General features: G+C 41.8%; 1 protein-coding gene across 1 annotated transcript in view; it reads left to right on the forward strand.

The window, feature by feature from the left end:
- Positions 1 to 14,103, forward strand: part of Tcs4 (Threonyl-carbamoyl synthesis 4) — a gene marked incomplete at its 5' end in the record, with an annotated part of 147,224 nt that extends 133,121 nt beyond the window's left edge. Inside the window, one exon of the mRNA XM_080275634.1 lies at positions 13,638 to 14,103. Coding sequence (XP_080131760.1) covers positions 13,638 to 13,785 — 148 coding nt within the window. The remainder of the gene's footprint in view (positions 1 to 13,637) is intronic.
- Between the last annotated feature and the right edge of the window lie 10,447 nt (positions 14,104 to 24,550).

Raw genomic sequence — 24,550 nt, forward strand, 5'->3', positions numbered from 1 at the left:
CCCAGTAACAAAGAGAGTAGGCCAGCATGCTCTTCAATACATGTTTCTTTAACTATCAACATCAAAATACTGTACATGCACAGTACACACCACACTTCCTTTTCCAAAATTAAAAAAAATCATGGCAGCGTATCACGTGGCCTCGGAGTCCCCAGGGGGAGGGACCATAAATGCCTCCAACTTCCGTCCCTCTCCCTGTGACAACTTGAGCTGCCTGGAACCACTGTCTGACTCTTTTCTTCTTCATTTCTGCAACATTCGCAGCCTTTCCTCTAACTTTCGCTCTGTTGAGCACCACCTCTCCTTCTCTAAACCTCATCTTCTTTTTCTAACTGAGACTCAGCTGTCTGAGGCAACTGACAGCAGATCCTTCTGTATCCTCCTGCTTTCTCTATACTCATTTCAAAGCCAGAGGTGGCTGTTGTGTATATATACATAACGACTTATCTTGCTCTCATGTTTCTGAACTCAATTCTTCTGAATTCTCTACACTCTGGCTTTGGCTTTCTTGTCACTCTCTGACTAAATATATCTGTGCTGTTTACTTATCTCCTAATTCTACTGACTATCAGAAATTCTTTAACTACAGTATCTTACTTCTGCGATGGAACGCATTCTATCCATTTCTCCATTCTCTGAAATCTCCATTCTAGGAGATTTCAATGTTCACCGCAACCTTTGGCTCTCCTCTCCTTTCACTGATCCACCTGGTGAACAAGCCTACACCTTTTCTATCCTCAGTGAGCTAGAGCAGTTGTACAGCACCCTACCCATATCCCTGACCGCCTTGGAGGGAGCTCCAACATACTTGACCTCTTCCCTACAGCTAAACCTTCTGCTTATACTGTTAATCTTTTCTCTCCATTGGGCTCCTCCGATCACAACCATATCACCTTGACCTGTCCTATCGCTCCGGTATGGCCTGTGGACCCTCCAAAGAAACGTCATCTGTGGCACTTTGGAGTTGCGGATTGGGAGGTCCTCAGGCAGTACTTCTTTGAGTTTCCTTGGAATGATTATTGCTTCCATGGCCGGGAGCCATCTGAGTGTGCCTTGCGCATTACAGAGGTTATTCTCTTGGGCATGGAAGCATACATTCCTTTCTCATATCCTTTGACTAATGCAAGAAAGCCTTGGTTTAATCACGCTTGTTCTAATGCTGTCCTCAACAAGGAGAGGGCCTATAAAAGGTACTGGAGCCAGCCCACCCCTGAATCCCATCTTTTATACGTTTCTGCTCGGAATCGTGCAAAGTCTGTTCTTCGCTCTGCTAAAAATAATTTCATCCACACTAAATGCTCTCAGCTCTCCAATTCAAATTCTTCCCGTTCCTTCTGGCACCTTGCCAGAAACCTTTCTAACAACTTTACCTCATCATCCTTCCCTCCTCTTTTCTACTCTGATGGTGTTATAGCTATTTCTTCTACTGATAAAGCAGATCTCTTCGCTTAGACTTTCTCCTCCAATTCCACCTTAGACAATTCCGGTGCTGTTCCTCCATCACTTCCCCCCTCTGACTTCCTCATGACTGACATTAAAATTTCTTCAGCTGATGTATTTTCTGCCATCACAGGCCTCAATACTAATAAGACATATGGGCCTGATGGAGTCCTTCCTGTTGTTCTCAAGAACTGTGCATCTGTGCTTACACCCTGCCTAGGCAAACTCTTTCGCCTTTGTCTATCAACTTGTACCTTTCCTTCTTGCTGGAAGTTTGCTCTCATTCAGCCAATCCCAAAGAAGGGTGACCATTCCCAACCCTCTAACTATCGTCCAATTGCTTTAACATCCTGTATGTCGAAAGTTTTTGAGTCAATTCTTAATAGAAAAATTTTAAAGCATCTTTCCTATCACAACCTTCTTTCTGACCATCAGTATGGATTCCGTCGGGAATGCTCTACCGGCGATCTTCTCACCTACCTTTCAGACTCCTGGTCATCCTCTTTTTGGGACTTTGGTGAAAGCTTTGCCATTGCACTTGACATCTCAAAGGCTTTCGATCGAGTCTGGCATGAATCTTTAATTTCCAAACTACCCTCTTACTGTTTCTATCCTTCTATCTGTGACTTCATCTCTAGCTTCCTTTCTGGTCGCTCTATAGCTGCTGTTTTAGACGGCCATCATTCTTCTCCTAGATCTATTAATAGTGGTGTTCCTCAGGGCTCTGTCCTATCACCAACTCTTCCTTTTATTCATCAGTGACCTTCTAAGCTGTACGTCTAACCCTATCCACTGGTATGCTGATGACTCCACCCTTCACCTTTCCATTCGGTTCCCGCAACGTCTATCTTAGCAGTTACTTCAGCAATCAGGGGATGAGGCTATGGCACATCTAATGTCTGACTTGGCTCGTATCTCTGACTGGGGTAAAAATAATCTTGTTGTTTTTAATGCATCAAAGACTCAGTTTTTACACCTATCAACCCAACAGAGTTTTTCACAAATGTACCCACTAACGTATAATAATATTCAGCTTAATCCTGCATCATCCTTGAAAATGCTTGGGGTTTCATTTACTCGGGACTTCTCTTGGAAAGATCAAATTACATCTCTTGTAAAATCTGCTTCCAAGAGATTAGATGTGCTAAGCCGACTCCGTTCCTTCTTTACCCCTGCACGGCTGTTGACTCTATGCAGGGGTTTTATCTGCCCCTGTGTGGAGTACAACTCTCGTGTGGGTAGGCTCCCCACATACAGCTCTTCTCAATAGGGTGGAGTCAAAGCCTTTTAGTCTCATTAACTCTCCTCCTCTTACTGACTCCATTCATCCTCTGTCTCTTCGCCGCACTGTTGCATCTTTATCTCTTTTCTATCACTACTTCAATGGTCACTGCTCCTCTGAACTGTCTGCATGCATTCCTCCACCTCTGTGACAAGCCCGTAGCACCCATCTAGCAGCAAACTCTCATCCCTTTTCAGTCCAACTCTCTAATGCAAGAGTTAACCGTTGCTCCCAGTCCTTCATTTATGCAACAGGTCAGCTCTGGAACTGTCTCCCTCTGTCTGTATTTCCTGCTAGCTATGATCTCCAGTCTTTCAAACGCAACGTGTCCAGGCATCTCGAAGTGATCGGATCTTGAATTTGGCTCTCTCTCTCTCTCTCTCTCTCTCTCTCTTTATTTTTTTTTTTTTTTAAGGAACAATTTTCTGGGCTCGCTGCCTTTTGTTCCTTCTTCCTCACATTTAAAAAAAAAAAAAAAAAAAAAAAAAAAAAAAAGATTGTACAGCCATGGAGACATGACACATCCCTATTTCAACCCAACCTTCAAATAGAAAAACTCACTCAGTTCACTATCTATACGCACTTCAGCCTTAGCACCCTCATACATATTCTTCACAGCATTTAGCAACTTCCTATCTACTCCATATATTCTTAATACTTTCCGCAATCCTTGTCTGTCCACCCTGTCATATGCTTTCTCCAAATCCATGAAGGCCTCATACAACTTCTTTCCCTTCTCTATAAATGTTTCCACTAAAGATCTAAGAATGAATTTCTGGTCTAAACAACCTCTTCCCTTCCTAAAGCCTCCCTGTTCTTCTCCAAGTAATTCCTCTGTTATTTCCCTAACTCTGTCAGTAAGTATCCTACCATATACTTTTCCTGTTACACTAAGAAGACAAATATCCCTATGATTACCACACACTTCTTTTTCCCCTTTTCCTTTGTACAAGGGAATAATTATACCTGACATCCAATCCTCCGGGACTCTACCTTCCTCCCAGGCTAATCTACACATCTTCCACATTATTTCTACTACTATTTCCCCCCCATCCTTCAGCATTTTACCACATACTCCATCAGTTCCTGGGGCCTTCCCCATTTGGCTTTCTTCATTGCTTCCACAACTTCCATCCTACTGATTTCTTCCTGTCTTCTCACCTCCCTCCTTCTCCCAGCCATTCCTCAGCTACTTATACTCGCATTACTTTCATTCTCTATTTTCAACAATTCATTAAAGTGTTCTCTCCATCTGCTCACTTTTTCCCCCTTCTCAACTAGTAATCTACCATTTGTATCTTTCACTCCCCTACCAACTACATTGCCACCCTGTCTGACTCTCTTTACCTCTTTCCAAAACTTTTTCTTACAGTCCCTCCACGTGACACTCAAATTCCTTCCAAATTCCTCATCCACTCTCTTCTTACTCTCTCTTACTAATCTTTTCACCTTTTTCTTCCTTTCTACATATAACTCTCTCTTCCGTCTCTCAACTTCTTCCGTGCCTCTATTTCTCTTCCATTCATTATATCCTTTTTTTCTTTTGTGCCACAGCCTGTCTCACCTCTTCATTCCACCATGCTGTTCCTTGCACCTTCTTTCATCTTCTCTTCACCTCACACACCACCTCACATGTTGCACATATTTCTTTTGTGAATGTCTTGCACACACCTTCCATATCCCCCATCTGCTCCTCTTTATATTTACCCAATCATTCCTCCACATCTCTCTTATACTCTGCCCTTTTCTCATCCTGTTTTAATCTTTCCACCCTCCTTGCATCTACTCCTTCTTCCTGTCCTTCCCTTCTTCTATTTCTCCATTTTACTTGGGCCTTGATTCTGACCACCACTTGGTGGTTGTCAGAAAGTCCACTCCCCCAGCCTCTATATGCTCTTGCTTCCATTACCCATTTTCGCATCCTTTCATCCACACACACATAAGCAATCACTGCCTTGCTTTCATTCAGTTCACCATCCATTCTTCTCATCACTCGCCATGTATACCTGTGGATCATTTTGTGCCTGAAGGGAGTATTAGTTATCATCAACCCCCTCCTGGCACAAATGTCCACTAAAGCACTGCCATTCTCATCTGTCTCAGCAGGCACACCCCACTCACCAACTACTCCATCCACCTTCACATTCCCTACTTTTCCATTCATATCACCAATCAAGAACTCTCTGTCATTCCTTTCAAAGTTTTCCATGCACACTTCCACATTTGTCCAGAACTCTTCTCTTACTCTGCTTGCACGATCTTGCGTTGGCGCATACACGCACACAGTTGCCCACATTTGTAGTCCAACTTTCAGGCTTACCCACACAATCCTTGTGCCAACTGATCCATACTCTCTTATATTCTCCTTCCATCTGTTACTCACAGCAATGCTCACTCCTTCTTTTGCCCTCTCATTCTCACCTGCTCCTGCTCATAAACGCCATCCATACTCTCATTCTCTCACACTCTCACCTCTCCATTTAGTTTAATCCACATTCCTCCACTTCTGCACCCTCAGGCACCTGGACAATCTCTTTCTCTCTTTCACCTCATCATTCGCACCCCTTACATTCCACATCGCCATCCAGATCATGTCCTTTGTTCGGTCCTTAGTCGTCATCTTTTGGCCAATTCTGGTCCGAGGCTTTTTGTTTGTATTTTTAGTTAGTTGTTTTCCGGGGAAGGGCACTAACCCTCCACCAACCCACTTGCTATCACGTAGAGAACATGTGTTGGTTGGTTATAAGGTTACCACTCAGCGTTGTAAATGAGGAGAGTTCATAAGATGAAAATCCTTTGACTCCATTCTGTTGAGAAGAGCTGTATGTGAGGAGCCTACTCACTCATGAGAGTTGTACTCCACACAGGGGTGGATAAAACCCATGTATAAAGTCAACAACTGTGCAGGGGTAAAGAAGGAATGGAGTTGGCCTAGCACACTCAATCTCTTGGAAGCAGATTTTACAGGAGATGTAATATGATCTTTCCAAGACAAATCCTGAGTGAATGATTTTTCCAAGACAATCCTGAGTGAATGAAACCCCAAGCATGTTCAATGATGATGCAGGATTAAGCTGAATATTATTAAACATCAGTGGGTATATCTGTGGAAAATTTTGTTGGGTTGATAGGTGTAAAAACTGAGTCTTTGATGCATTAAAAACAAGATTATTTTAACCCCAGTCAGAGATACGAGCCAAGTCAGACATTAGATGTGCCATAGCCTTATCCCTTGATTGCTGAAGTAACTGCTGAGATGGACGTTGCGGGAACCGAATGGAAAGGTGAAGGATGGAATCATCAGCATACGAGTGGATAGGGTTAGATGTACAGCCGAGAAAGTCATTGATGAATGAGAGGTAGAGAGTTGGTGATGGGACAAAGCCCTGAGGAACACCACTGTTGATAGATCTAGGAGAAGAATGATGGCCATCTACAACAGCGGCTATAGAACAACCAGATAGGAAGCTAGAGATGAAGGCACAGATAGAAGGAGAGAAACAGTAAGAGGACAGTTTGGAAATTAAAGATTTATGCCAGACTTGATCGAAAGCCTTTGAGATGTCAAGTGCAATGGCAAAGCTTTCGCCAAACTCCCAAAATGAGGATGACCAGGAGTCTGAAAGGTAGGTGAGAAGATCACCAGTGGAGTGTCCTGACGGAACCCATACTGATGGTCAGAAAGAAGGTTGTGATAGGAAAGATTCTTTAAAACTTTTCTGTTAAGAATTGACTTAAAAACTTTTGACATACAGGATGTTAAAGCAATTGGACGATAGTTAGAGGGTTGGGAATGGTCACCCTTCTTTGAGACTGGCTGAATGAGAGCAAACTTCCAGCAAGAAGGAAAGGTACTAGTTGATAGACAAAGGTGAAGGAGTTCATCTCGGCTGGGTGTAAGCACAGAAGCACAGTTTTTGAGGACAAAAGGGGGAACTCCGTCAGGCCCGTATGCTTTATTAGTATTGAGGCCAGTGATGGCAGAAAATACATCAGCTGAAGAAATTTTAATGTCAGCCATGAGGAAGTCTGAGGGAGGAAATGATGGAGGAACAGCACCGGATTCGTCTAAGGTGGAATTGGAGGAAAAAGTCTGAGCAAAGAGATCTGCTTTATCAGTAGAGGAAATAGCTAGAGAACCATCAGAGTAGAAAAGAGGAGGGAAGGATGATGAGATAAAGTTGTTAGAAAGGTTTTTAGCAAGGTGCTAGAAGGAGCAGGAAGATTTTGAGTTGGAGAGGTGAGAGCATTTAGTACGGATGAAATTATATTTAGCAAAACAAAGAACAGACTTAGTGCAGTTCAGGGCAGAAACCTAAAAAAAAAATGTGATTCAGGGGTGGGTTGGCTCTCGTACCTTTTATAGGCCAGATAGTCTAATGATGTGAGACAGCAGGTAGACTAAATATAATGTTCTTTGATGACAAATTTCCAATCTGCAAGAGACAAGTGAAGGCCATATGATCATATGAAATTACAGTTTCCATAGGTTTGTGACTAGGCTGGCCTTGTCACCCTACACCTTGCATGACTAATATGAGACTGGCTGTTTATGATTATTTACATGTATAACTTGTTCAACTTATAGTTATTCATGGGAGATAGAGGAACAAGACCTACACATTCTGATCATAGCCATAAGATGGAGATCACTACAGTACCCATATACAATACACTATTGCCATGAGCTGTGGCAGTGAAAGGCATTACATGACCTATTTTTTATGATAGCAATATGAAGCATACAACGAAAGATTATGAGAAGGAAGGCTGTTGTCTGTAGTTTAGGGAGTAATGAGAAATATGGAAGGCAGAAAACAATGCTAGTAGAGGATTGTTGTCAAATTTTGGTTCATGGCCAGTTATGGACCATGCAGGGAGATCTTTGTCTCTAAGGGCCAAAATCAAAGCCAAATGATATCTGAAGGGAATGTGAAAGGAAACCTGGACATATAATCATACTTTATATACCTGTTAAAGATCTTTGCAAAGGACGTCACAGAACCAGGTTTTCATACTGTATATAATAAACAGGTGCACAGCAGCACTCAGCCTGGCTAGAAACACTTACAAACCTACTCTGACAAGATCAATCAAACATTTCAGCTAATAGGCACACACTAAATGGAAGCAGTTACATGACAAGGCTGCTGTATACAAGTTATCGTAACTACAAATCCTTGCTTACGATACACCATCATGGAGTACTTTTTATGCTTTCACAGAATTACATAAACTTAAGAGAGTGTTTTGGAAGAGGCTGATCCTGAGAGTGAAACCCTCTTCCACCTCTGACTTCTTGATATACCCAAGTAGCCATGCTGCCTTATGTGTTTTGACCTGTAATAACCAGGTTGTCACTTCCAACTGTTTCCTTCGGAGGATGGTTGCAGCACTCCATGAGGGCTGTTCTCTTCAGGTTCCACCTGTCGCTGCTTGGGTCAGTTTTTTTTTTTTTTTTTTTTTTTTTTTTTTTTTTTTACTCTGCTTGTAACCTGAGTTGGGCTGACCGTCCAGATAAAGGTTCTTTGTTATCATCACTGATAGGGTGCCTCCCAGACCGAATTACAGTTAAGCAAATATTGTGGCCAGGGAACTTGAACCTGAGGTTAGCTGAGATACATCATGGCTACAGTAAATACACCACGACTGGCCATAGATTAGCAACCAATGATAGCAGGCTGATGATGCTATACAGTCCCAACATTTAGTAAAATGTTCAGAAATTTCAGGGTGTGGTGGGTCGGAGTGTTGAAACCATTCTTCTATTTACAAAATGATGTGATGACTCCAGCTGTAGTTGTGTCTTACTTCTCCATTGATTCGTATACAGCGAGATGAGAAAAATTTCATGCTTTAGATCAGTGTACTCATGTGTTTTTGGCATGTGAGTTGTTCCCCCCCTCCCCCTGACTCTGGGCATAGGTGTACAGCTTGCTTTCAAGGCCCAGTAGTCCTCCTACATACCATACACCTCGACATGTCACTACTTCATTGCTGACACTCGCTGTCCATATTGATTACTGTACATGCTAGGGCTGTCTCATATAGGACTAGTGTAATGGTATTAGTGGGGGTACTTTTACGACATGTCAGCGGGTCTTCTGGTAGATCAGTAAAGTCTGATTTCATGAAATTCAAATCCTTATACTGTTCCCTGCCACAGCAGGGATATGAACCTGGGTCTGGTAGAACTTCAGGCCACCTCTCTACCGATTGAGCCACCACCTCCCCCGCTTTGGCTGATGATGATGACTATTTTATAGAAAAGATCATACTGAAGAACAGCTTAAGATATTCAACACTATATTTCATTCATTGTTGCTATTATTCTAGTTCCCTCTTGTTTCTAGATCTAACAGACCTCATTGTTATTGGAAATTAGGTATGTTGATGGTAGTAGTAATGATGATAATAATACTAATGAGTTATTCATTCATTCTTCATCTAATCTGGTGTTACCCCATGAGGAGCATAGGAGCCTGGGGCTAGGCAAGTTGGTCCTGACATTTAAGATGAGTGACCAGCCTCACTTATCCCTGAGTGACATTATGTGAGCAATAAACCCCAACCACTCCTTGGATATAAACCTGCACCAGCTCTATCCGATTGGAGCGCCTTAATTACCCACTTAACAACCAGGTGCCATTATTTGGTTATATGGTTATCACCCAGCATAGTACTGTAATTGGTTTCCAGGTGAACAGGAAACCATTTGACTTGTCACTCACTGTAGAGTTACCAATAGACCGAAGGGAGAGGAAAGAATGAAGGAAAGAAAGGCAGAAGAGGAAGGATGGAAAGAAGGAAGAGAGGAAAGGGCAGGCACCCGAGAGCAGCATTACTTCCAAAAAAAATATGTACGGTATATATACTGTAATGGAAATGGCTACATGTCATTCACTTAAAGTAGACCTCTGACTCCAAGAGCAAGTTTCTGTGCTCATTGCTCACTGGTTGGTGGTGTTTGTCAGGACAGTTGCTCACAGATCTGTTATGAGCTGATGTTATTAGGCCATATGTTTACAGTATCCTTGAGGTTCTGCAGTTCCAAGTAATACGTAAGAGTTTACACCAATGGAGATTAGAATGATTGTAGAATAGGACTATTTTTAAACATTCATTCACTGTCATCATCATCCCACTTTTTTTTTTTTTTTCCACCAAATGGTAGAGTGGTCAAGACGACAAGGAAAAAGGGGGGGGCGGGGATTATAGTTTTAAAAGAGCACAATAGCATTCCCAGTGAAATGGGCCACACATTTATTCATTCACCATTCAAGATCACAGATTCTTGACTCCACCTCACAGGCACACGTTTCTATACATAAGTGCATCATCATTGATTATTAGATAGTCTGATAACTCTTAGGTTAGGAAAAGGATACCAAACCCTTGCAGGGCACCTATTACAAACTTCATTCAACCAGCTCAATCCCCTGTCAGTTCTCTAACCTAATCAGCCTCCACACTTAACTTTCTCACACACTGATTTACCATATCAATCCACCTTCTTCTTGGCCTGCCAATTCTACTTCCACCTTCAAACTCACTCACTTTACCCTTTTCACCACCATATTTATATCCAATTCTTCTTATAACCATTCTGTCGAAGCACATGCTTTTCTTTTCTGGCTGGACTTCTTCGTTCCACAGTTTTCATGAATCACATTATAGTGATCCCCTGGTTATAATGGTTTTTGTTATCACTGCAAAATTAAAACTGCACTCTTGCTGTTATAGTGCATCTTTTGGCACAAAAACATCAGTATTGCACACCTGAGCTGGTTTCTGCTGACAAGGATCGTGCAGTGTCTGTGGTTTCTGATGGCATTGGGGAAATCTAGGATGAGGCCTTACTTGAGGAATTAATCCTTGATGGTGAAGATCACTAACTCTCCACCCTGTAGCCTTGGAACCCCTTACTTCGGGTCCATCTCAGGTGTCTCTGTGGTACATGTTTCTTCCTTATTTTGACATTTTCATCACTTTCTGCTAACCTTACCATATCTGTGTTTGTTTCTGATATTCTTCATAACAATATCTATGTATTTAGTGGGTCTAAATTGTCAAAGGGGAAAATTTGGGCATCCACTTGGGATGCCTGGTACCAGTTAGGATTATCCCATAGGTTCTGTGCTTTTGTTATTGCACATCATATTATGTGCAATAACCAAGGGATCACTGTATTACTTAGGCCATCCAATCTTTACAATCCACGCATGTTTCTTAGTCACCCGATCTTTGTTCCTGTAACTCTTGACTTTTCATTTTCAAATCACATGAAAATCTCTCACCCATATGTAAATATTGGCACTGAAACTACTTCATACAATCCTCTTGCAGCAGGCACACTCAAGCCTGTTTTGTAGCAAGACCTTCGTAGTACCAGCCAACTTTCTTCCCTGTACAACACTACCCTCCACTTTACGTCTCTCTTCTGTCACTACATATAGTTGGTTGAAATATTACAAAAAGGTTGTATTGCAGGTAAATAGTTTGTGTGTGCAGGTTGATAAGTTGAGAATCTGTTACAACTTCCAAGGCATTGTGAGAGTCTGTTGTGGTCTCCAGTCCATGGCTTTAGACATATGGTCTCGAGGTTAATCAGAGTAAGGTAATTTTAACATCTTCAGTACAGTGACATTTATGTTTTATGACATGATATTACCTGATTATTTTATTTTGATTAGAGAAGGCTTTATTATCTCTTTTATTAGAATGATTCTCTCTCTCTCTCTCTCTCTCTCATGTTTACAATGTGGGAGCGAGAGAATGCTGTACTCAGTATATATGTGTCAACAGTATGACTCACAGTTATCATCTACAAACTTGGTGAAAGGGTTGAGGGGCAGGCGGGTTGACTTGTTTGTGAAAACAAAGAGGTTAAAGGTCAAGATCACACAGATAGATCACAGCTAGGCCAAAGTTTGACCGAGCAAGGTCGGGGGAAGTTCCTCTGATCCCTCTGATTTCAGACTCATAGCTATCATATCTTGTCTTAGTTAAGTATTTGGATTATCATGAATAAGCACATTGTTAAACATCTTATATCTGACAGCTCAATTAGTGACAGAGATTATGGTTTTTGCTACGGAAGATCCACTGTTAATATACTCAGTTTCATTACAGTCCATCACTCGGTTGACTAATACGGAGAAACCCATGCAGTAGCCCTTGATATTTTTAAAGCTTTTGACAGAGTGTGGCACCGTTTCCTGTTATCCTGACATTCTGGCTACAGCCTGTTTTTTTTTTTGTCCCACTGTTCTCATATTTGAGCAGTAGAAAGATAAGAAAGATAGATTATTTAAATATTCCAGTTTCTACTCGGTTAATGCCAGCATGCCACAAGGATCAGTATTGGCTCCAACCCAGTTCCCTATTCATGTTAGTGATCTCTTGTTTGTCCCATTCCCTCATGCAGATGACTCTGTGCTTCACATTATCTTTACACTTAACCACCCATTCTCAGAGTTTGAGATCTCCTACTCCCAGCTCAGCATAGCTATGCAGCAGTCTCATAAATCAAGACTAATCTAAGATTACTGAATGGGGACATAATAATATTGCCTCATTTAATGCCAGGAAAACTAAATATATCCAGTTTACTAATACAGATATTGCTTGATTCCTTTGTTACCTTCAGTGAAACCAGTATTCTTATCTGTAAAAGCATTGAAATTCTTGGTATTTCACTTAACAAAGTCCTCTTTTGGACATCTGGTGTTAGATCACATGCTATACGATAAATCGTTATATGATGGATTTTCAGTTAATGTAATCCCATTGTATAACGAGTCATGACAGTACAGTACAGTATATAGCTGAGTGCTGAGGAGTACTTTTAGGGTGGATGAAGTGGTTATGTGTAAGTGTTCTGTAGTGTATGGGACAGGTGTTGGAGAGGAAGACCTTCACATGCTGGCTTTGATACAGTATAACTTTGCAGCTCTGCAATCCAGTTATATACTGTAAATGTTCTTCACCTCCCTTCATCTCCCCCGAAAGGATGATGGTGGACTGGAAGACAACTTCAGCTTGGGTCAATAACAGCAAAAAGTTTGAAACAGGGGGGGAGGGGGAGGTATTTTCAGGGAATTTGATGTGGCCTTTTGTATTTAACTAATTGTATTTTCCTAATTGTGATATACAGGAAATGAGCTACGCTTGTGGAGTCCCGTCTCTGTTTCCCAATAAGTCAGACATAGCTTTAAACTCGTTTAAGTTTTTAGACTGGACGATCTCTTTGTCCAGGCTGTTCCACAGGTCTATACATCTATAAGGAAAACTGTATTTCTTGATATCCTTCAAGCAGCTTGGTTTCTTCAGTTTCATTCTGTGTCCTCTTGTTACTCCTCATCCTATGAAAACAGATCTTTGTCAGTTTTATCTTCTCCCACCATGGTCCTGAACACTGCAATCATGTCTCCTCTCTTTCTCCTTTCTTCTAAGGAAGGCAAATCCAACTTTTCCAGCCTCTCTCTGTACGACAGATTTGCCAGACTAGGGACCATTTTGGTTGCTGTTCTTTGTATTCTCTCAATCTTGTTTATATCTTTCTTTTTGTGTGGGGACCACACTACTGCTGCATATTCTAACCTGGGGCATGTGTGTGTGTGTGTGTGTGTGTGTGTGTGTGTGTGTGTGTGTGTTGGTGGTGGTGGTGGTGTAAATTAAATTTTTATGGACTTGATGAATAACATAAAGGTACTATATATGAAGCAAGTGGATCATGTACTGAACTGTTTTACTCATGCTGAAATTGTCCTTTATTGGAGGTGCTTTTTGTGTGTGTGTGTGTGTGTGTGTGTGTGTGTGTGTGTATGTATGCTGTTGTAGTTAATAGAGTGATGTGTGTTCAAGATTTATTCTTTGTGTATAGAAGTGCCATATATGAAATATTGTTTTGCAGTGATGGGAGTGTTGCAGATGAGGTAATGGGAATGTTGGTGTGGTCAGCACATCCACACACCAACACTGCTCTACAATGTATGAGTGCAACACACCAACTTCAGAAGTCAAACAAAGTAACTGCCTGTGGAGGAGTGAAAGCCAGTTAACTCTCCATCATCACAAGGTCGTTGTGTATGGAAAACTAGTGATTTAATTCATTCGTATTAGCATACCTGTTTTTTTTTATGCTATTCTTGTTATCACCAGATAATATTATTCAGTTTAGGAGAGACTTTTCAAATTGAAGAATTTGATGTAGCCATCATTACAAGAAATTACCCCAAAGCTAGAGAAGCACGTTTGGTGGTGGTGTGAATAAAATATAAATTGTATGTCAAAAGAATAAAGTGTCTCGTACAGACCACTTAGGCAAAAATAATGTATCAGTAAACTATATAAAAAAAATCAGCAGTATCTTTCCACATATATGAAGAATTGCCATATTAAAGTTGCGTACATATTGTAGATGAGGAATTAACCCTCTGGCTGAGTGCACTATACTAGGGTTGCTTTTGACTGATTAAAACTAAATTTGTGTAAGCCTAAACAAAGATTTTGGGTGGACCCATAACAGTTAAAAGATTAACAAGAGGTACTGTAAATTATATTTCACCAGTTATGTAGAATGCATGGGTAAATATTAGAACTGAATTACCATGAAGCAAGAAAAGAAATTCATGAGAGGAAAACTAACCCAAGATGTATCTATCTATCTATTGCCAGATGCCTCAATCCTGTTCGGGGTGGCCACAAAGAAATCGCCTCCACGTTGCCCTGTCCCTTGCCATTTCACTGCCTTCTCCCAACTCACACCCCCTTCTCTCATATACCTCTCCACCCCATCCCTCCATCTCATCCTCGACCTCCCCCTCCCTCTCCCCCCCCCTTCACCTCACTCACATACACTCTCTTCCTCAGTCTTTCACCCTCCATCCTCTCCACGTGGCCAAACTACCTCAGTTTATTTCTCCTTATGCTTTCTATCACATCCACATCCACACCACAATGCTTCTTTATATCCTCATTTGTCAGCCTGTCTCTCCATGTGATTCCACAGGCTCCTCTTAAATAACGCATTTCCACTGCTCTCACTCTTGACTTGTGTCCTTCCAACAACGTCCAAGCTTCACTTCCATACGTTAGAGTTGGTATCACAATACTGTCATGTAATAACTTTTTCACATCCATGCTCACTTCCCTGTTTCTTATCACTGCTTTCAAGGAACCAGCAACCTTTCTTTCCTGCTGTACCCTTTCAAGCCCTTCACCCTTCAAACCTCCATCCTTACTCATCACACTACTCAGGTACTTATACGTACTCACATTTTCCAATTCCTCACCAACCAACCTCGCTGTACATTCACTCTCTCAAAGACCATCACTTTACTCTTCCCTACATTCACCTTTAGCTGCCGTTTCTTACACACACTCCCAAACTCATCCACCAAGCCCTGCAGCTCCCCTTCGTCTTCACTCAACAACACAGTATCATCTGCAAACAACAGTACAGGGAGTTTCCAAACACTACCCTCTCTCACCAAGGCCACTCCAACATCCACTACCCTCCTACCTTGTACCTCTTTTATTACCCCATCCATGTACAGATTGAACAACCATGGAGATATGACACATCCCTGTTTCAACCCAACCTTCAAAGAGAAAAATTCACTCAGTTCACCATCCACACGCACTGCAGCCTTCGCACCATCATACATACTCTTCACAGCATTCAACAACTTCCCATGTACTCCATATATTTTTAATACTTTCCACAATCCTTGTCTATCCACCCTGTCATATGCTTTCTCCAAATCCATGAAAGCTGCATACAACTTCTTTCCCTTCACTAGAAACTTCACTATAGATCTAAGAATGAATATCTGATCTACACAGGCTCTTCCCTTCCTAAAGCCTTCTGTTCTTCTCCAAGTAATTCCTCTGTTCTTTCTCTAACTCTATCAATAAGTATCCTACCATACACTTTTCCTGTTATACTAAGAAGACAAATGCCCCTATGATTACCACACACTTCTTTTTCCCCTTTTCCTTTGTACAAGGGAATAATTATACCTGACTTCCAATCCTCCGGGACTCTACCTTCCTCCCAGGCCAATCTGCACATCTTCCACATCCATTCTACTACTATCTCTCCCCCATGCATCAGCATTTCACCACACACTCCATCAATTCCTGGGGCTTTCCCCAATATAACTTTCTTCATTGCTTCCACAACTTCTATCCTACTGATTTCTTCCTGTCTTCCCACCTCCCTCCTTCTCCCAGCCATTCCCCAGCCACTTATACTTGCATTACTTCCATCCTCTATGTTCAACAATTTCTTAAAGTGTTCTCTCCATCTGCCCACTTTTTCTCCCTTCTCCACTAGTAATCTACGATTTTTATCTTTCACTCCCCTGCTAACTTCACTTCCGCCCTGTCTTACTCTCTTCACCTCTTTCCAGAACATTTTCTTACAGTCCTTCCACTTTACACTCAAATTCCTTCCAAATTCCTCCCCCACTGTCTTCTTACTCTCTCTTACTAATCTTTTCACCTCTTTCTTTCTACATATAACTCTCTCTTCCGGCTCTCAACTTCTTCCACCCCCCTGTTTCTCATCCATTCATTATATGCTTTCTTCTTTTGTGCCACAGCCTGTCTCACCTCTTCATTCCACCATGCTGTTCCTTGCACCCCCCCTCCGTCTTCTCTTCATCCCACACACCACATCACATGCTGCACATATTTCTTCTGTGAATATCCTGCACACACTTTCCACGTCCCCCATCTGCTCCAATTCATGTTTGCCCAATTGTTCCTCCACTTCTCTTTTATATTCTGCCTTTTTCTCATCCTTTTGTAACCTTTCCACCCTCCTTGCAAGTACTCCTTCTTCCCGTCCTTCCCTTCTTCTATTTCTCCATCTTATCTGGACCTTGATTCTGGCCACCACAAAGTAGTGGTCAGAAAGTCCACTCCCCCAACCTCTATAAGCTCTTGCATCCATTACACATCTTCGCATCCTTTCATCCACACACACATAATCAATCATTGCCTTCCTTTCATTCAGTTCACCACCCACCCTTCTCATCACTCGCCATGTATACCTGTGGATCATTTTATGCCTGAAGAGGGTATTGGCTATCACCAACCCCCTCCCAGCACAAATGTCCACAAACACACTGCCATTCTCATCTGTCTCAGCAGGCACACCCCACTCACCAACTATTCCATCCACCTTCACATTCCCTGCTTTACCATTCATATCACCGATAAAAAACACTCTCTCATTCCTTCCAAACTTTTCCATGCACACTTCCACATTTGTCCAGAACTCTTCTCTCACTCTGCTTGCACGAACTTGCGTTGGCACATACATGCACACAATTGCCCACATTTGTATTCCAACTTTCAATCTTACCCACACAGTCCTTGACCCAACTGATCCATACTCTCTTATGTTCTCATTCCATCTTTTACTCACATCTATACACACTCCTTCTTTTGCCCTCTCATTCTTACCTACTCCTGCACATATACCCCATCCATACTCCCATTCTCTCACACTTTCTCCTCTCCATTTAGTTTCAGTTACTCCACATACATCAACTTTCGCACCCTCAAGCACTTGGACAATCTCTCTCTCTTTCACCTCATCATTCGCACCTCTTACATTCCATGTTGCAATTACCATGTCCTTGTCCGGTCCTTGGTCGTCATCTTTTGGTCAGTCTTTGTCCAAGGCTTCTTGTTTGTCTTTTTAGTTAGTTGTTTTCCGGGGAGGGGCACTAACTCTCCGCCAACCCTTTTAGTCGCCTTGTATGACAAGCAGGGATACTGGGGGAGTATTCTTGAAATACCCCCCTACCCCCAGGGGGTAGGAATATGATGGGGTGGGAATATGAATAGGATGAGGAATATGACATGCTAGGGTTGATTTGGATGGTGTTCTACAGTTTACAGTTACCTGATCTGCAAGGTATATTTAATATCACACAATACAGTTGTTATATGTTTCACGGCTCCCAGTATTATAAGAGTGTATGATGAGTATTGTTTCTAGTCTTCATAATTTCTTAAATAAATAACGAAATAGCAAGCTCTGCCGTTTTTAGCAGTTCTTGTTATTTTTTTCTTAGGTAGGAGGTGGATGGTTATCAGTACCACTGTCTTTGGGAAGCACCGGTACTACCATAGGAGTTGTATGGGGCCAAAAGCTGGGTAGCAGACTTTGAACAATATTCCAAGGTGAGGAATTCAGCCACTTTTATGCAGCCAATCACATATACACGGGCATACATATCTCAACAACAACAGTCTGTTCCCTGGGGCTGGCTGGGCTCATTAGCCTTGGATGGCTGCTTGCCAGGGAAAAGAAAAATATATTAATTCATGCTCAAGGCCCTGGGTAAGGCTGTCAATAGTAAGGGCACATTGGTGATGCTGAGGCTATGTGGTACTCAGTTTCACTGTTAATTATCATTTAGTGCAGAAAAAAGGCTTACACATGCATGTAAGGCCAAAGCCTTCAAAAGCATAAATTTATAAATGGTGTAGAGAGACTGTTGAAAGACTAATAATAAAATGTACAGCGATTCCTTGGTTATCGCACATAATTGGTACCGCATCTAGTACGTGGTAATGAAATTGTGCAATAATGAAAGTTCAGAACCTATGGGATTTATCCTCACTGGTAGTGAGCACCCTTATTGTGAACCCAAATTTTCCCTTTTAAAACAGTTGTGGTGGATGGGGGCACCCATCATCCACTCAATGTAGAGTGATGTCATATGAGCTCTACACTGAGTAACAAGCCAAATGGTTTACCGTACCCAGGAAATCATTTACTACGTTGGGTGGTAACCATATAACCGGGGTTTCTGGCAGAGTTGTCCTCCAGATTCCCCTGTCCAAAATCACTTAATCATGGCAGTTGTTCCAGAGGGTCTGGTAGGGCTCAATGCCTGCCCAGGGCCCCGACCAAATGGGCAGATTCGCATGGCCATGTGGAATGTGAGAGGTGTGAATGAGGAAAGCAAGAGGGTGGAAGTGGTGAATGTGTTCAAGAGTGTGAGATATGCTGTGATGGCATTGTGTGAAACAAAGATGAAAGTGTGCAAAGTGAAGGAGTGGGAAGGTGTGAAATATGTAAGATCGGGAGTGAATGGACGAGGAAGATGCAAGGAAGGAGTTGCTTTGTTGTTGAATGAGGTGTGGCAGAGTGGAATGAGAGACTACAAATGTGTCAGCCCGATGTGTATGTATGTCAAGATCAAGTTTGAGAAGGTGAAAGCGGTAGTGATTGTAGCAGATGCACCACGTGAGGACAGGAGTTAGAGAAAGACAGATTTTGGGATGAGCTGGATGAAGTAGAGGTAGAAATGCCCAGGACCTATAAAGTGATCATAATGGGGGATGTGAATGGAAGAGTATGCACTGGTCCTGAGGATGACATAATGCGTCGTTATGGAGTACCAGGAGAAAATGATAATGGGAAGCTACTCAAGGATATGTGTCAGGAGAGGAGGTTGTGCATTAGTAACTCGTATTTCAAACACAAAGATGCATATAAATATACATGGTATAGAGGAAATGGGGGATCGTGTTAAAAGAAGCCTGATTGATTACGTGCTCGTAGAGAGGTCGATGATGGGAATGCTTGCTGATATGAGGGCCATGAGAGGACGTTGTGGAGGTCTGTCAGATCATATAATTGTGGTATGCAGATCAAGCTGAGAGGAGTGAGGTGGATCAGGAGAGAGAGGAGCAGTCAGGGAGAAAGGCCGAAAGTTGAGAAACTGAGGATCAAAGAAATGGTAGATGATTACAGGACCAAAGTAGAGGAGGAGTTAGAATCAGTAAACTGGAATGAAATGGATCTGGACAGCCTATGGAATGCATATAGGGATTGCTTAGTTAGGAATGCTAAAGTGGTGTGTGGTGCGGCAAGAGTAACAACAAAGAAGAAAGGTACGGCATGGTGGGATGAGGAGGTTAAGAGAGCAGTGGAGGAAAAGAGGAAGAAGTGGCTAAAGTGGTTACAGGATAGGGGTTCAGTTGAAATAAGAACTGAGTACAGTATACTAAGAGGAAGAAACACACAAAGCTACTAGTGAAGAGGAAAAAGGAGGAGGTAAATGATGATCTAGGAAGAAAAATGAATGCGAACTACTCTGAAAATAGGAAGTTATTCTGGAGAGAGGTTCGGAAATGTAGAAGTGAAACCGGAAAGAAATGTGATGGTGTGAAGGATGAAGGTGGTAGATTATTAACCCATGGGGGATTAAGTAAAGATCGGATGGAAAGAATATTTTGAAAGCCTGATGAATGGGAATAGAGAGAGCAGAGAGGCTGTAAACATGACTGGTTTTGGGGGTGTACAGAGAAGGAATGCAGTGCCAGGAGATGTGACACTCGCACAAGTGAAGAGCCCTGTGAAGCGGCTGAAAAATGGGAAAGCAGCTGGGGTTGACAAGGTGTATGCAGAAATGCTTAAGTGTATTGGAGAGAGTGTAATGAAATGCATGTTGGAGATATGTAAGAAGGCATGGATGAGTGAAACTGTGCCTGCAGAGTGGAAAAAGGCTGTGATTGAACCCCCTGTATAAAAATAAAGGTGAGCAAAGTGAGTGCAAGAATTATCGTGGCGTATGTTTATTGAGTGTGGTAGGGAAGGTATATGGAAGAATTATTGTAGAGAAAGTAAGAGAGATATCAAAAGTCCTAGTGAGTGATGAACAGGGTGGCTTTAGGAGTGGCAGAGGATGTGTGGATCAAATATTTGCAGTGAGACAGATAGCAGAGAAGGCTTGTGAGAAGGACCATAAGGTGTTTATGGCATTCATGGATCTGGAAAAAGCCTACGAGAAAGTCGACAGAGAGGGGTTGTGGAAAGTTTTGTGCATGTATGGTGTAGATGGTAAGCTGCTAGGTGCTGTCAAGAGTTTTTATGATGGTAGCGAAGCATGTGTAAGGGTTAGTGGGCATTTAAGTGAATGGTTCACGATCAGTGTGGGTGTGTGACAAGGTTGTGTAATGTCCCCATGTTGTTCAATACAGTATATATATGGATGGGCTGATGAGAGAAGTAAAAACATGAGTAATGGAGAGAGGGATGGTGTCGGCAATGAATGATGATGGATGGAATATCTCAAATTTGTTGTATGCTGATGATGCAGTACTGCTTGCAAGTACCGGACAAGAACTTGGTAGGCTAGTGCAGAGTTTTGCTGATGTCTGTGAGCTTCGTGCATTGAGAGTAAATGTAGAAAAGAGTAATTTGATGGTTACTGAGAGAGAAGGTGACTCCCAGTGTCATGTTACAGTGAATGGAGAGAGACTGGAATTGGTGAGAGAGTTCAAATGCCTAGGTACAGTGATAGAAAGAGAGAAAAATGTGCAAAAGAAGTTGAAAGTAGAGTGACATAAGGAAGAAAAGTAGCTGGTGCAATGAAGACTTTGATAAGAAATAGAAGCTTGAGTGTTGCAGCTGCACGAGGCTTACATGAAGGAGTGTTAGCGCCAACTTTAAGATATGGATGTGAGACTATGGTGTGGCATGAAAATTAAACGTCAAGAGTAAGAGCAATGGAGATGGGACTGTTGAGGAATGTGTGTGGAGTACAGAGGGTGGATAGGATATGAAATAATGTGATTCGTGAAAGATGTGGAGTGAGGAAGTCGGTGGACACCAGAATCGAAGAGAGTGTACTGAGATGATATGGTCATGTGGTGAGAATAGATAACAGTAGAGTGGTGAAAAAGGTACATCTAAGCGAATTCGAAGGAGGGAGGAGGCAAGGCAGGTCAAGGGAAAGGTGGAGAGATATGGTGGATGAGTGTGTGAGGAAGAGAGGTTTGCAAGTCGGTGAGGCTAGGGAACTGAGAAGAGATCGAGCTGGCTGGATGAATGTTGTGAGGAGAAGTCCATGATTAGGAATTTTGGCACCCCTTTTTAGCATGGCAGCATCCGGATTGACTCAATCGGATACGTTTATGTGAAGCTACAGAATATGGTGATTGTTTTTTGGCGTTATTGATAGAGCCAGGTTTCTGGGGGCTTGAATGATGAGTAAATGGATGTGTGGCCCGTTGGATTGAGCAAATTTGGGCTATCTGGACAATGCTACTCCTCACCCTGCCCTAGGGTGGGAAAGGAGGTTCGGATGAGGATGATGAATGATGATAAAACAATTTTGACCCGCTAAATACCTCTACATCTGCACTGTTATGGTAAGTATCAGAAACACACATCATAGACATGGTTAAGGTAATAGAAAATGATGAAAGGGGCAAAATAAGGAAGAACATGTACCATATAGAGACCTGAGATAGGCTTCAGGCAAGGGGTTCTGAGGCTAGGGAGTGGAGAGTTTGTGGTTTCCATCACCTGGGAATGACTCCTTGAGTAGGGACTCATCTTTGATTAACTCCCTCAGAGCCATCAGAAACCACAGATTTTAGATTGTCATTGTCGGCAGAAATCAGCTGAGGTGCGCAATACGTAATAAAATTTTTTTTAGCCCAAAAATGCACGTTGACAGGTAGAGAGCAGATTTTCATCTAGCAGTGATAATGAAAACAGCTATAACCAATGGATCACTGAACATGCATCTAAGATGATACAGTACTTTGGTGTTACTGATAAGAGAGTTGTAAGAAATATTGCAGAGTTCCATCTGATCATATGCGTGTAGTAAACAGCACGAAACTGAGAGGGGCATGAAGTAGAACAGGTGATAAGAATACTCAGAATAAGAAGATAAAGTATAAAAAGACAAATCTGGCTGGTTGATATGAATGGAAGGTAGGGAGAGAATTAGGGTTAGCAGATTTGGTTAAGAAAGCTAAATCAGTTTGGTGTTAAGAGTTTGATGACTTGATGGGATGTAGTGGTTGAAACAGCAGTGTAAGAAAAAAGGAAAAGGTTGTTAGAGATGGTTCCAAGAAAAGAATTCAAATGAAAAAAAAAGAGGGATTATACTGAAGTATGACAGCTTAGTGGTAGGTGGGGGCACTCACCATCCACTCACTCAGTGTAGTGCTGCTCTTGGGTGTCTGCCTTTTCCTCTTTTTCTTCCTTCCTCTGTCTTTCTTTCCTTCATTTGTTCCTCTTCCTTCTGCCTATGGGTGACACTACACTGAGTGACAAGACAAATGGTTTCCTGTACACCAGGAAACCATTTACCATGCTGGGTGGTAACCATATAATCAAATTATGGTGCCTGGTGGTTTAGTGGGTTATTAAGGCACTTCAGTCGGATTGAGCCCATGCAGTTTTATATCCAAGGGATGGAGTTTATTGCTCAAGTAATGCCACTCAGAGATGAGTGAGGATGGTCACTCTCAACTTAAATGCCAGGAACAACTTGCCTATCCCTGGGCTCCTTTGCTCCTCATGGGGCAACATAGGATTAGATGAGGATGATGTTAAACAAAAGAAGAAAATGAAATTAAAAATCTGGAGGACAAATGGATGTAAACTTCTTAAGAAAATGGGAAACTATTTTGGAAACAGGTATAAAAATGTAGGGATGTGTGTGAAAATATAAGGGATGAGAACAGAGATTGATGGCTAGTGGGAGGTAGGGTGGGAACTACTGGAAAGACTCTTTAGAAAAACTGATGAACAGGAGTAATGAGAGTGAAATGGTAGAGCACATGATTGGATTTGGTGGTCCGCAAGGGGAAAGTGTGATGCCCAAATCTACGAAGTTGGAAGGTGTGAAGAGGCTGAAGGATGGCAAGGTATCAGGTGTTGAGGAATTTACAGAGGTAATTGAGTGTGGTGGAGAGAGTGAAGTGAACTCTTTGATGGAAATGTGGCATAAAGTCTGGATATATGGAGTGATGGTTCAGCAGAAAGTGCCATAAAAAGAGTGTCAGTGTTGGAATGGATATTTTTCATGGAGGTGCTGAAGAGGAAGGGGGAGACCTGTAATCATGAAAAGCAATGGGTTTGGCCATTACCATAGGTCTACTGTTGTCATAAAGACTTTGTAGTTACTTGTAGAGAAGTATATTTTAGACTTGTGGTCGAGCGGCTTTTATATCTTGTAGTAGTTTCCCCACCAGATGTCATGTAGTGACGGGAGAGGTAAAGAATAGTATGGGACTATTTTTATTTGTCTTGGAAATATTAAACAGGTATAAGAGTATAATTCCCGGGTAGCTACCTCCCTGTCTCGCTATCTCTCTCTCTTTCTGTTCTAAGGCTAATCTCCGTCTCGACCTCTCTCTAGGGTCGCTTGTCTCCTTCTAAACTCTCTTTCCTGAAAATCTGGTGTAGTAGGTGTGTGTGTGTCACGTATGTTCCTCATGGTAACAGAACTTTCTCACGAGAGGACTGCTGACAGCTAACTGCATCATCTCCTTACTGGCCGCTGTCGTCAGCTTTCCTCCGTGTAAGCATGTTTAGCGCTGCTCGCTTCTCGCAAACACAACACCTTCTCATCATTTGACTTCCTGCTTCTATCTGTCTCTCTATCTATCTATTTATCTATCTATCCATTATGTAGTCCTATATTTGCTCGGCCGCGCGAAAATGGCGTACCATCGACATTTAATAGTTATAATATATTAATACATACTACATACACATTATAATGAACTTATAAGCTAATTAAGTGAAATACATAATATTGTAAAGTAACATAATTGTATGAATATTGTATACATATATTATTCATAGTAAATAGTGATTATTCAGTAATATTACATTTTAAATAAGTTGAATACATATTGGAATAAATGCATTAAAGTAAATTATTTAACTGTAATACAGTATGTACTTGGGTTATTATAGTGAAATGCATACATGCAAGAATAAAAATAGTTTAAAATTAAGATTATTGTAAGAGTTATTAATATTTC

Source organism: Coenobita brevimanus, chromosome 62, assembly GCF_032717465.1.
Source record: "Coenobita brevimanus isolate Jiangsu-jjx chromosome 62, ASM3271746v2, whole genome shotgun sequence".
Lineage (NCBI taxonomy): Eukaryota > Metazoa > Arthropoda > Malacostraca > Decapoda > Coenobitidae > Coenobita > Coenobita brevimanus.